The 12,856-nt window shown below is 41.3% G+C and overlaps 1 protein-coding gene across 2 annotated transcripts in view; it reads left to right on the top strand.

Moving 5' to 3' along the window:
• Positions 1-12,856, top strand: part of SLC25A30 (solute carrier family 25 member 30) — a 39,136-nt gene that overhangs the window by 9,216 nt on the left and 17,064 nt on the right. For both annotated transcript variants that reach the window (XM_056555417.1, XM_056555416.1), the window contains exons 2-3: positions 7,119-7,208; positions 10,368-10,515. In XM_056555417.1, coding sequence (XP_056411392.1) covers positions 7,145-7,208; positions 10,368-10,515 — 212 coding nt within the window. In that variant the 5' untranslated portion in view covers positions 7,119-7,144. The remainder of the gene's footprint in view (positions 1-7,118; positions 7,209-10,367; positions 10,516-12,856) is intronic.

The following is a 12,856-nucleotide window of genomic DNA, read 5'->3' as shown; positions in this document are numbered from 1 at the left end:
GGAGAGTCAATGTATATGTTTTCCGATACGGTTCCATACAATTTTCAGATAGAAAACGTATACGGGAACTGTATGGCAAAAACGTGGTGTGAATGCACCCTCTGTCAGATTCATTTCAGATTCGGAAGTATTCAACATTTACCCATAAAAAGTATATACAGGAGCAGGGACTTCTGTCAAAGGCAGTTGTCCTTTCTCCTGTACAAGGGACCTGACCCAGTGAGTGGAAGCTGCAATGTATACAACATCTCTACTAAACTCTGGTGCCGCTTAGTATACAGATATGGGAACAGACCAACTCTGAAATGGACCACTAAAACGGCAGATTCTGATCAGTCGCTTACTTCTAGACATGTTACTGAAGACCTAACCTTTTATAAATCCTTTAATGTGTACCTGTTGTCAACAAAAACTTTTTATATTATGTAGATAATACCATTATATGTATATTTGTAATATACATTGGTTAAAAAAACTTATATTTTTGTCCCTACAGCTATTGCCTGTGTCTCTATGAGGAGTCCAAATACAGGAAGTGATGGTGGACAGGCAGGGCTCTGTGCACTGGGGACAGGCAGGGCTCTGTGCACTGGGGACAGGCAGGGCTCTGTGCACTGGGGACAGGCAGGGCTCTGTGCACTGGGGACAGGCAGGGCTCTGTGACATGCTACGGGCTCACACTTGAGGATGATTGACAAGCCAGGAGCCTGCACAGAGCCCTGCTTGTCCTGCCCTCACTTCCTGTTTTTGGTCTCCTCATAGAGACACACAGGCAATAGCTGAAGGGACAGCATTTTTTCACCCAAAAATATACATTGGTTAAAAAATTTGTATATTACTAATACCTAGCAAGATTATCTACATTATATAAAGTTTTTGTTGACGACAGGAACACTTTAACATAGCAGCTTTACTTAGTATTTAAAGGGAAACTTTCAGCTGCAATTCATGGTCCAATCTGCTGACACTGTTAGGACAAGGAGGCATGTGGTACCTTTTTATATAGCTGTCTGTGCTTCTATTACATAGAAAAATGCTTTTATTCTCCGGTGCCAAGGGTCAAAAAGGCCTTGAACCTGAAGTGCTGATGGTCAGAACATCTGGTCAGGACTCGGCTTCCAGCTGAAAGTCAGTAAAGCAGCGATGTTCTAAAAGGTGCCATGTCTCTCCTTGGCCTGACAGCTAAGGTTATGTTCACAAGGGGAATGTCCGCACGGAAAATCTCAGTGCGGACATTCCCCTGACAGCTAAGCACTGGCAGAACATGTCGGCACTAGGACTGCACAGAAATACGCCGTCTCATAGACGCCTATGCATTTCCATTCAGAGTCCACAGAAAGAATAGACAGGGCACAGAAATTCTGCTATTTGAACAGCGCAGCAGATTCCGCACGGAAATTCCATTGTGTCAACATAGCCTTACAGTTTGGACCTTGAATTGCAGCTGACTGATTCCCTGTAAATGGGGTAGTCCGGCGATGATCTTTTAATAAAAGAAAATCCTGTCCAGGCTGACGGCATTAAAAAATACCCCAAAAATCTGGACTTTCCTCCTTCCGGCACTGCTTCGGTCTACATTGCAATCCTCTTCCTGGGTCCGGGGGATGACTTGTCAAACTCTAGCTCAGCTCAGGATAGGGGATAAGTGTCTGATCATGGGGGGTCTGAACGCTGGGGCCCCCGTGATCTTCTGCATGGGGCCGCGGCTCTCCCATGCAGGAGGCATGTCAGTCGCAACATGATGTAATGGCTGTCGCACCTCCTCCATGTATCTCTATGGGAGAGGCGGGGATGCATCGTTCGTGCCTCCCCGCCTCTTCCATAGAGCTGTATGGGGAGGGGGCGTACTGTCAACCTCACTGAGGTTGACGCTACTCGTGTTAGCCGGTGCACAGCGTGGCATTGCGGGGGCCCTGTTCTGTCAATGAAGGCTCTTGGGGTGGGTAGAAGCCGCCTGGAAAGCCCAGATGACTTGATACCAGGTTCTCTTAAAGTTGTGATGTGCTCTGCAGGGAGGTGGTACAAATACTTCATCTTCTGACCGAAAGTCCCTTTTTCGATGTAAGGCAGCATTCACATCTCGTTTTTACATTACGGGTGCAGGATCCGGCTGGGGAGGGGCAAACCGGGTTCTCCTGTACCCCAGCTGGACCAGTGCTGAACTCCTTTTTGACCGTATGCGTTTTCCTGACCGGACCTAAAACCGTAGTATACTACGGTTTTAGGCCCGGTCACAAAACTGGATACGGGTCAAAAATGAGCCACCGTTTGACTCCGTTCGGCTCATTAAAGTGAATGGAGCTCAGCACTGGTCCAGCTGGGGTACAGGAGAGCCTGGTTTGCCCCTCCCCCAGCCGGATCCGGCACCCGTAATGTTAAAAACGAGATGTGAATGCAGCCTAACAGACTGCTACTTTGCCTAAATGACACAATGGACACTTTCTGGCTACTGACATGTATATTGGCTCAGCCTCCTATCAAGGGAAGGACCAAATGGTGTAATAGGCAGATGGTCCTATCTTTCAGTAGGAGCCTGGGATGTTGACACAGATAAGGGAGATTGTGGCTCATCGGTGACCTGTTTGCTATGTCCAGTCATCTTGCAGGACTCTGTTCTTTCCTATATCTCTCCCCATCTGTCTGTATTGATGCAGACAATATGGTAAATGAGGTGAAACTGAATATTACAGTAAATCTCCAGAGATACAAACAAGTGCATTGTGTTCTGAGTTCTTTTTAATATTCGTAATGTTCTCCCTGATCTGTACTAGTAGAGATGTTTTGGTATTGTACAGATATAGTGGCCAGATAGGCAGATGTCTCACAGATCTGCAGCATGCACTGTCCTTCCAAATGGATTGTTCTTGTATTTGGATGACACAGAAGGCTTCCTGTTTTCAGCAGTGCACGCTGTTTTTTAATACTAGATGCCTGTATCACGATGGAGGAGTGAGAACAGTACTGTCAGGTGACCTGCTAGACCAGTGGTCTCCAACCTGCGGACCTCCAGATGTTGCAAAACGTTGGCTGTCCGGGCATGCTGGGAGTTGTAGTTTTGCAACATCTGGAGGTCCGCAGGTTGAAGACCACTGTGCTAGACCATTTGTTTAGTCTACATCCACCCATTATTATTTACACCATAAGGTCATGTTAGTCTAACCGCAACAATCCCCCAATCATCCTACCCCTCATTAGCTTAAAAGCTCTGGACACTGTTGAATGAAGTTTTTGCTTGGTTATTATGGTACAAAATGATTTTCTCTGTGTCTTTAGTTTCTCTTCTACAGCCTCTTACATTGTCCTGTTAAAGGGGTATTCCATGAAAAAACTTTTTTTTATATATCAACTGGCTCCAGAAAGTTAAACAGATTTGTAAATTACTTCTATAAAAAAAATCTTAATCCTTTCAATAATTATCAACTGCTGAAGTTGAGTTGTTGTTTTCTGTCTGGCATCAGTGTGCAGTTCCCGAGACAAGCAGAGATGTCAGCAGAGAGCAGAAAAGAAGAGGTTTGCTATGGGGATTTGCTTCTAAACTGGGCGGTTCCCGAGACACGTGTCATCAGAGAGCACTTAGATAGAAAAAAAAACAGCTCAACTTCAGCAGCTCATAAGTACTGAAAGGATTAAGATTTTTTAATAGAAGTAATTTACAAATCTATTTAACTTTCTGGAGCCAGTTGATATATAAATTTTTTTTTTTTTTCCTGGATAACCCCATTAAGTAAAATCAGTCAGATTGGCTCTTAGGGCCCATGCACACTACCAAATTTCCAGGCAGACTATCCAAGTGCAGCAGGCACTGCCTAAATGAATATGCATTATGACCATCTGGAAATTCGCCATCCCCTTTTGATCGCAGATTTTTTACCACAAAAAATTAACATGTTCATTCTATCGGCGAAGTTTGCCTCTGCTAGGCCACTCCTCATGATTGACTGTAGCATAAGTGTCTAAAACGCATAGGGGTAGATTTATCAAAATCTGTGTAGTTGCCCATAGCAACCAATCAGGTTGCTTCTTTCATTTTACATCTCCCTCTCTAAAAATGGGCAACTGCACAACTTTTCCTCTACACGTTTTGTTAAAGGTTTTTTTTTTTTATTAATTTTTTTTATTTATTTTGTTTATCAACTGGTGCCAGAAAGTTAAACCGATTTGTGAATTACTTCTATTAAAAAATGTTAATCCTTCCAGTACTTTTTAGGGGCTGTATACTACAGAGGAAATGCTTTACTTTTTAGATTTCTCTGATGTCATGACCACCGTGCTCTCTGCTGACCTCTGCGGTCCATTTTAGAACTGTCCAGAGCAGGAGAAAATCCCCACAGCAAACATATGCTGCTCTGGACAGTTCCTAAAATGGACAGCAGAGGTCAGCAGAGAGCACGGTGGTCATGACATCAGAGAAATCTAAAAAGTAAAGCATTTTCTCTGTTGTTTATATAGCCCCTAAAAAGTACTGGAAGGATTAAGATTTTTTTTTAATAGAAGTGATTTACAAATCTGTTTAACTTTCTGGCACCAGTTGATTAAAAAAAAATAAAAAATAAAGTTTTCCATGGGAGTACCCCTTTAAATCTCCCCCATAATGTCTAGCAAACTGCACCAGAGATCATCCCTATTGTGTTACTGTCGCACATTTGGGTAATGTTTCTGTTTTTTGAGAGTTCTTAATACTTGGAATATATGTTGAAACCTTTTTTGCTACAGGGAAAAAAATATTTCTATTTGTGCCCCTATATATGTTATTTTATTTTATTTTTTTTCTTTTACATCTGGAATGTTACTCAGCTGTAGGCAAATTCTGTACAGGACCTCCTTGCTGATAAGACCTCTTTGATCTCCTCTAATAGTCCTCTATTATCCCACCTCTAAAACCAGTTCCACCGCAGTGAGAGAGTTGTGTAGAGCCGAGGGGGTACTTCTGCAGTCCTGGGGTTAGTTGATTGTGACCTTGCTGAAGGACGCTGACATTCCACTGTACGGCTATTTGCTTTTATCAGCTGGTGCAGAACATTTTCCGGTGTCTTGGAATGGGTTCAATCCTCCTGACTGCTCTTACCTCTCTGTAACTACTGAGGTTTTTAGGTCATTGTATCCTGGGTTGCTTCTAATATATGTATATAATCTGGTTTAAGTGAAATCCTTAAATTGATCATAATGAATTAGAAAATATAGAAAACAGATGCTGTTTTATTTTTCTTTATGAATTTAATGTACACTAAGAATAGATTAATACGTAAGTAGATGCAGCATCTTTTTTCTTTTTATTTAAAGGGGTTCTCCAGCATAAGGTGATTTTAGTACATACCTGGCAGACAGTAGTGGACATGCTTAGGAAGGATCTGCGCTTGTCTTGGGGATAAATGGCTATGTTGTGAGATTACCATAACACTGTGGCTAGCTTTTTGTGAACTGGTATTTCCTGTTTGACTTTTCTTCTTTTTTTTTTTTTTGGCTACAAATCCCATAATTCCATTTTCCTTCCTCCCCACACCTGTTGAAACATAAATGAGCTGCATCCATTTAAAAGACCTGTGGTTTTCAATCAGGGTGCCTACAGCTGTTGCATAAGTTGCAGATTGATCCCTCTCCCACCAAGCGATCGCTCCACCCATTGAAGCAGACAGGGTCCCTGTCATCAGCTGACTAGTGAGTCAGGTCTCAGCCACATTGCAACCTGGGAAAAATCTGAGACAACAGTCATTTTATATGCTGATAAAAATAAATATTGGAGTGAAAATCACATAAGAATTGTGAGAAAACCGTCACACACAGGTACAGACACTATATTATGAACTACACTAACTTTACAGCCCCTGTAGCATAGTCAAATAAAAAAAAATTCCTGGAATACCCCTTTAATCCAGGTCATTATGATCCACACCTGGTTTTGGCATTAGAACTGCACTTTGTAAAAGCACCCTAAGGCTGTGTTCCCACATTTGCGTTTTTGCTGGGTTTCTTATATTACGTAACTAGAATCCTCACTTGTCATGTGATCAGCTGATTCCTCATTAGATTAATCTCACATCCATTGTACGGTATGGAGAAGGGAATTGGTTTTTGCATTACACAATAATTCCCTCTTAGCATAACAATGCATGTTTATGCAGTTACACGCACGGAATGTACCTGCATACTGCTATCGGCACTTTACTTTTGCGGGTAAATGTCACTGGGTTATGTTCAGGGTTTGACTGAGTTTGAAGTATTGAAGAGTAAATAGATATCAGTTTGTCATGAGTTTTTCAATCCTCTCAGATGTGTTCTAGATAAAACAATTGTACCTTTTTTTTAAAGAGGTTGTCCCATCTCATCTGTGGCCTCTACCTATTTGCATTGGCCGGAGGTGGTCGCGAAGTTATGCAATTTGCATCCTTTTTAGGAGTTAAAGGAGATCTGCAGCCATAGGATAAGTGTCTGATCACACGGGGTCCGAACGCTGAGCCCCCTGCGATCTCTTGCATGGGGCCTGCTCTCCCATGCAAGGAGGCGTGTCGGCATTCCCTCACATCGTCAACCACAGTGAGGTTGGCAGAGCCGCGGTAATGCCAGGTATCCATACGAGCACTAACCAGTCCCGCAGCATTAGGCTTGTCCATGAGTCATGGACAACATTGTATCGGCAGACGCACCAGTCACCTCCCACCACCACAAGGGAGGGACAAGCCCCCTTCCCCTGAGAGGATTTTAAACACTGTGAGCTAATTAAAAGAGGTATTTTTTTTTTTTTTTTTTTTTTAAATAATAAATATAGGTGATGGTACCTAATTCTGACCATGTACAGGATTATGCCTCCGAGTAACATTATTATTTTTTGGGGGATCTGACAGGTACGCTTTAAGTGACTCCCAAGTTACAAAATCTACAAAGCAAGTAATGTTATGCTATGTAGAGAACTCCCTTTAATCTCTATGGTAGTTATGTAGCCCATTTACCTGTTTTGACCTTCTTACCAGACTTGTGCAACTAATCGCAAGAATAGGCTGTGACTGCTTAAATCCTAGAAAGCCCCTTTAATTGACTCTTTATTTGTAAATAATACTTCCAACAAAACTGTCTCGTTGGTTGAGATTTGTTAGCAAATTCAAGCATTTCAATTTTTTTTGCAGGCAAAATTGAGACCCCAGAAGTTACCATGTCTGCTGCTAGCTGGAAGCCATTTATATATGGAGGCCTGGCCTCGATTACGGCTGAATGTGGTAAGTTGGATCCTGAAATACGTATCACTCCTGTTTTCAGTAACAGCAGATATTAGAGGTATATTCCAATCTCAGACATTTATGGTATGTCCTCAGAATTTTACTTATATTTTTGATAGTCCCCGAGGCAACATCTTAATCTAACACCTTTCTCTAATACATAGTGCCCTGGCCCTTTCTGACCTGGTTGTGATGGTCCGAGTTGGGTAGGATTCCCAAAAAACAGCTTTTATGCTGTTTACATAACTCCCATAGTTGCTAATGGAAGTTGCACAGAATAGCTTGAGGTGATAAAATGGGAATACTCCTTTAACCCTTTCAGGACCGGTCCATTTTTTTTTCCCTCTTGGACTTTCCTATATAGGAGCATGTGACATACACGTCACTCTGCTTCCTCCATAGCGTTACACTGAGTGCAGTGGAGGAGGTGGAGTTATGGGTGTGTCACATGCTCCTCCATGGGACGCCATGATGCGGACAGGAGAACGGGGCAGCAGAGCGGGGCATTTGATGGGCTGCACTGCAGCAGGTATCGGACTTGGTATCGGGGACATTAAACGAATCCCCGATACTAGTATCAATATCGGGACATCCCTAATCAGGACCATTTTTTATTTTGATGGCACCTTTTGATTGCGTTTAATTATTTTCTAGTATATGAAATGACCAAAAATATGCATTTCTGGACTTTGGAACCCAGGACCCACCCGGAGTATGATGTGCGCTTCATACAGCGGGAGCCTGCAATGGATGTACATAAACGTCCATTTGTGGGAAGGGGTTAAATGTGGCCTGAGTATTTGTATTATCGCTGGCTTAAGGGGCTTATCCCACAATCAAGAGATATCCCTTATCCAAAGGATAGGTGATAACGAGCTGATTTAATAGGGCTCCAACCACTGGGAGTCGCTCAGATCCTGATAATATAGGTAAAAAGTCCCCTGTAATGAATGGAGCGTGCCGCACATGTGCTTCCAGTGCTCCACTCCTTCTCTGTGGAATTTCGAACATTGCTGAGTGTAACACAAGTGGTTTTCTTGTGAAAGAAACAACCTGTGTATGGTGTCAAAAAGTATAATAAAGCAACTTGCTAACTTATTAGCCATAGTGTACAAATCTCTCCATATCAGCTGAGCTGTCTGGCTTGTAGCTATTTCATCCTAACACACTCTCTAATGCAGAGCTGATTTTTCCCTGGTCCTCCTCTCCCCTCCTGTCTGCTCAGGACTAGACGATTTACGTGAAGCGGGGGAGCTCATATTACTGCTCATAGATTTTAAGGCAAAAGCTGATTATTTCTCTGGACAACCCCTTTAAACATGGACCATGAAGTTTTTTACTTCTCTTAATATTCTGTATTTATTATGTTTTCCTATACCACTGCATGTCAACATTTCGTATAGGACCCCTTTTGATATTGTGCATATACTTTGCTGTATGAAGATTCATTTTACATTGGTAATGGCTATATTGATTTTTATTGTTTTATAAGGAATAATTTGTGGATTAGCGTCTAGTTTATTTTCCTTTAAAAAAACAAACAAAAAAAACCAAGGAATTCACTGCACAAAATCCAGTTTGTTATGAATACAAGACTTCTATTCACCTCCTTATATACAAAAATCTTGTTCTTGTTATTGGAGATTATCATAGCTAGGCTAAATATGAACTCACTCACCCTTAACAAGCCCCAGATTATGTCAGCTTCAGACAGACCTTGCTTAGTCACGGCAGGTTCTGTGCTGTGTCTTGCATCTGTGGTTTGCTGCAACCTGATAAGTTGTCCTAGATACTTACTTAATTTGTACTTTACCCCCAAGCTTTGGAGGCTTACTAACAACACTGGTGACTCGTACATCAGACAGTAGTCAGTATTAAGTGTCTATTATACCAAATCACTATACGGGGAAATACAGGTACAGGGATCGGCACAACCACACAAAAAAGTCCCAAACGGTAATAGGCATACGATGAAGCCAGCTTGTACTGATGGATGAAACAAGGAGACCAGCGGCATGCTCCATCTCTTAGAAAGTCACAGAAGACTTAAACATAACAAAAGAAAAGAAACGAGAGGCCACTCACCGCATGTAGTGCTTCAGATGCTTTAATTTTCTGTGCAGATTAAATCCGACAGGACAGAATGCCATTATGATGTTCTGTCCTGTTGGATTTTATCTGCACAGGAAAATGAAGCGTCTGAAGCACTACATGCGGTGAGTTGCCCCTTGTTTCTTATCTTTTACTATACTGGGAAAGAAATTTGCAACAGGATATTTCCCTAATAAACTTTTCTTCATAAAATAAAAGATATTAATAAGATTGTATCCTGTTACATCTGGTAACTTTTATTTTGTATTGTTGTCACCGCAGTATGCTCTATGGTTGCTTAAATTATAATTTTTTTAAATATTTTATAAAAAAAAAAAAAAAAAAAAAGCGCCTAAAAATTTTCCTACTACTAGGAGTCCCCATACCTACTGGGACACTAACCAGTCCTGCAGCAGCATCAGGCTTGTCTATGAGTCATGGACAAGAGATGACGCATTGATAAGGCTGTATGAGTAGGCGCACCAATCACCTCCCACCACCACATGGAGGGGATTTCTAACACTGTAAGCTAATAAAAGGTATTTTCATAATAAATATGGGTGATGGAGGCATAAAAATCAGATGTACATGGTCAGGATTAGGTGCTGAGTAATTATTATTATATATTTTTTTTTTTATCTAAAATTTTATTTTTTTATTTATTTTCTTTCCAGTAGTTTAGTTGCTTTTCATATATAAAATGTGTTTTGCTGTAGTGGAAATTCCTATATGTTTTCAGTTCCTTACCAAACCTGTGGTGAGCTTGGGCTTATCTAAAGTAGAAAATCTGAACAAACCGATCTTCTATGTAAGGCATTGGAAAAAGATATAACCTATGTTTAGCCTGTAATGTAAGAGAAGCTGGGCTTCAGACAGCCGAAGGCAGGCAATTCACACTAAATATCTGCTCTCCAACTACTTGTTCATTCAAAAGTGCCCCCACCTCACACACCCCCCCTCATCCGTCCTTTAGAGTTGTTCCTTGTGATTGTTCATTGTTTGAGATCTAGGATTAACCTTCGGGTTTAGCTTAATTTATTAACTTTTCTCTGCCTATTTGCATTTAAGGTACTTTTCCCATAGACTTAACCAAAACACGACTCCAGGTCCAGGGGCAAGCTAATGATGCAAAATACAAAGAAATTCGCTATCGAGGAATGGTCCATGCACTTGTAAGAATATGCAGAGAAGAGGGGATGACGGCATTATATTCTGGGTAAGTAGGTCAATTATCCATCTGACTTATCTGTGTAGGGCAGTGGATGGTTTGGGCCTGTATGTATTGGTGTTGTACATCGGTGGCACCATGAACATGGTTAGAAAGCTGAACCCTCTGTTCAATAGAGCACTGCACACCCATCCTTAACCCCTTAAGGACTCAGCCCATTAGGGCCTTAAGGACTTTATTTTTACGTTTTCGTTTTTTCCTGCTCGCCTTCTAAAAATCATAACTCTTTTATATTTTCATCCACAGACTAGTATGAGGGCTTTTTTTGTGATCAACCAGTTGTCCTTTGTAATGCCATCACTCACTTTACCATAAAATGTATGGTGCAACCAAAAAAATACTATTTGTGTGGGGAAATTGATAAGAAAACCTCAACTTTGCAAATTTTGGAAGGTTTTGTTTTCATGTTGTACACTTTACGGTAAAATAGACATGTTCTCTTTATTCTGTGGGTCAATACGATTAAAATGATACCCATGATTACATACTTTCTATTATTATACTGCTTAAAAAAAATCACAAACTTTTTAACCAAATTAGTGCGTTTAAAACCTCTCTATTTTGCAGACCTATAACTTTTTCATTTTTCCATATAAGCGGCGGTATGAAGGCTTATTTTTTGCGCAGTGACCTGTAATTTTTTTGATACCACATTTGCATTTATAAAACTTTTAATACATTTTTTTAATCAAATTTTTTTTAAAATAAAATGTTATAAAAAAAAAAGCAGCAATTTTTGACATTTTTTATTTTTTTCCCCCGTTCACACCGTTCATGGGATAATTAATGGGATAATTAACATTATATTTTAATAGTTCGAATATTTATTCACGCGGCGATCCCAAATATGCTTATAAAAATTTTTTTTTTTAGACTTTTTGGGGGTAAAATGGGGAAAAACGGAAAAGTACCAGGACGTACATTTACGACCTGCGTCGTTAAGGGGTTAATATTTGTGTGGCTCATTTGCACTTTTGCCATGTCTTAAAGGGGTTGTCCAAGTAAAATTTATTGATGACCTATCCTTGGGAAGCTTGCACCTATGTAACTCAGGAGCCGCTCATGTCAGCCCTTATGCCCAGGAACATATGCTTGTTTTTATGGTGGTACCATCATTTTAGATAGGGTGCAAAAATAAGAAAAAGCATAAAGTGATCCTGTTTTTATAGGGAGCAAGAACTGAGAGGTGCATTTATGATATGCAGTGTTTATGTAGCTTTGGAAGTCCTGTTTTGTTCCACGTAACTGGTCTACTGCAATCCCATGGTCTCCGTGATACTTTGCCTGCAATGATGGCTGGGCTGATGGGCTGGCAGTCTAGCGGCCGGGAAAGAGAGCACTGTTATAAAGTAATATAGACCAGTCAACCCCTTTTAAAGTGGTTCTCTGCTGCTCAGCATCTGGAACAAACTGTTTCGAGCTCGTGACATCATAGCCCCGCCCCCTGGATATCACATCCCACCCCTTCAATGCAAGTCTATAGGAGGGGGCATGACGGCTGTCACAACCCCTCCCATAGACTTGCATTGAAGGGGTGGGGCGTGATGTCATGAGGGCGGGGCTATGATGTCACGAGCTCCTGGCGCCGACTCCAGTGTTCAGAACAGTTTGTTCCAAATGCTGAGCAGCGGAGAACCACTTTAACACTCTTGGCAAGCGGATGTTCTAGAGGTTTCTGAATTCCCAACTGTTCCAAAATGTTGTGCTTTATATTTAAAAGCTGTAGAAAAGAATGGCATTATAGGGCTGCTATCTGTAAACAGAGCTGAACTTTCCTGTGTCTCAGACAGTGCGTGTGGTATTTCTGTTCCCCTTACTTGTATTTGTTGTGAATGGAGACATGAGGAGTTCTGGCAGGAGAGTTCCGGTCATGTTTATACTGGTTACACAATAGTCCACACAGTTTTACGACGCTGCCCCTTCACCCACAAACGCTGGCATCAGTCTTTTGGAACATGCTATGTAGTCCTCTGACATTCTAAAAACCTTAGCTTTGACCCCGGTCATGATTCTACCTTGTGATCAGTCTGGTGAAATACATCTGATAATACACGGACATGTAAAATGTTTTTAGTAGAGAAAGATTGCAGAATAGACCAAAATGAGAGGAATTCAAAGTCCACCACTGAATAACTGTAATACTTACAGGGGTATTCCCATCCCGGTATGTTATCCCCTATTCATAGGCTAGGGCAATACTGCTGGGACCAAGAACAGAGGTGAAATGTGCCGAGGGCTCCATTTATTTTCTATAGCAGTATTTTCCAACCAGTAAGCTTCCAGCCATTGCAAGACTGCAACTCAGCATGCTGGGAGTTGTAGTTTGGAA

Source organism: Hyla sarda, chromosome 2 (genome assembly GCF_029499605.1).
Source record: "Hyla sarda isolate aHylSar1 chromosome 2, aHylSar1.hap1, whole genome shotgun sequence".
NCBI lineage: Eukaryota > Metazoa > Chordata > Amphibia > Anura > Hylidae > Hyla > Hyla sarda.
Note: the sequence above shows the minus strand (reverse complement) of the source record. Positions and strands in the feature narration are given on the sequence as shown.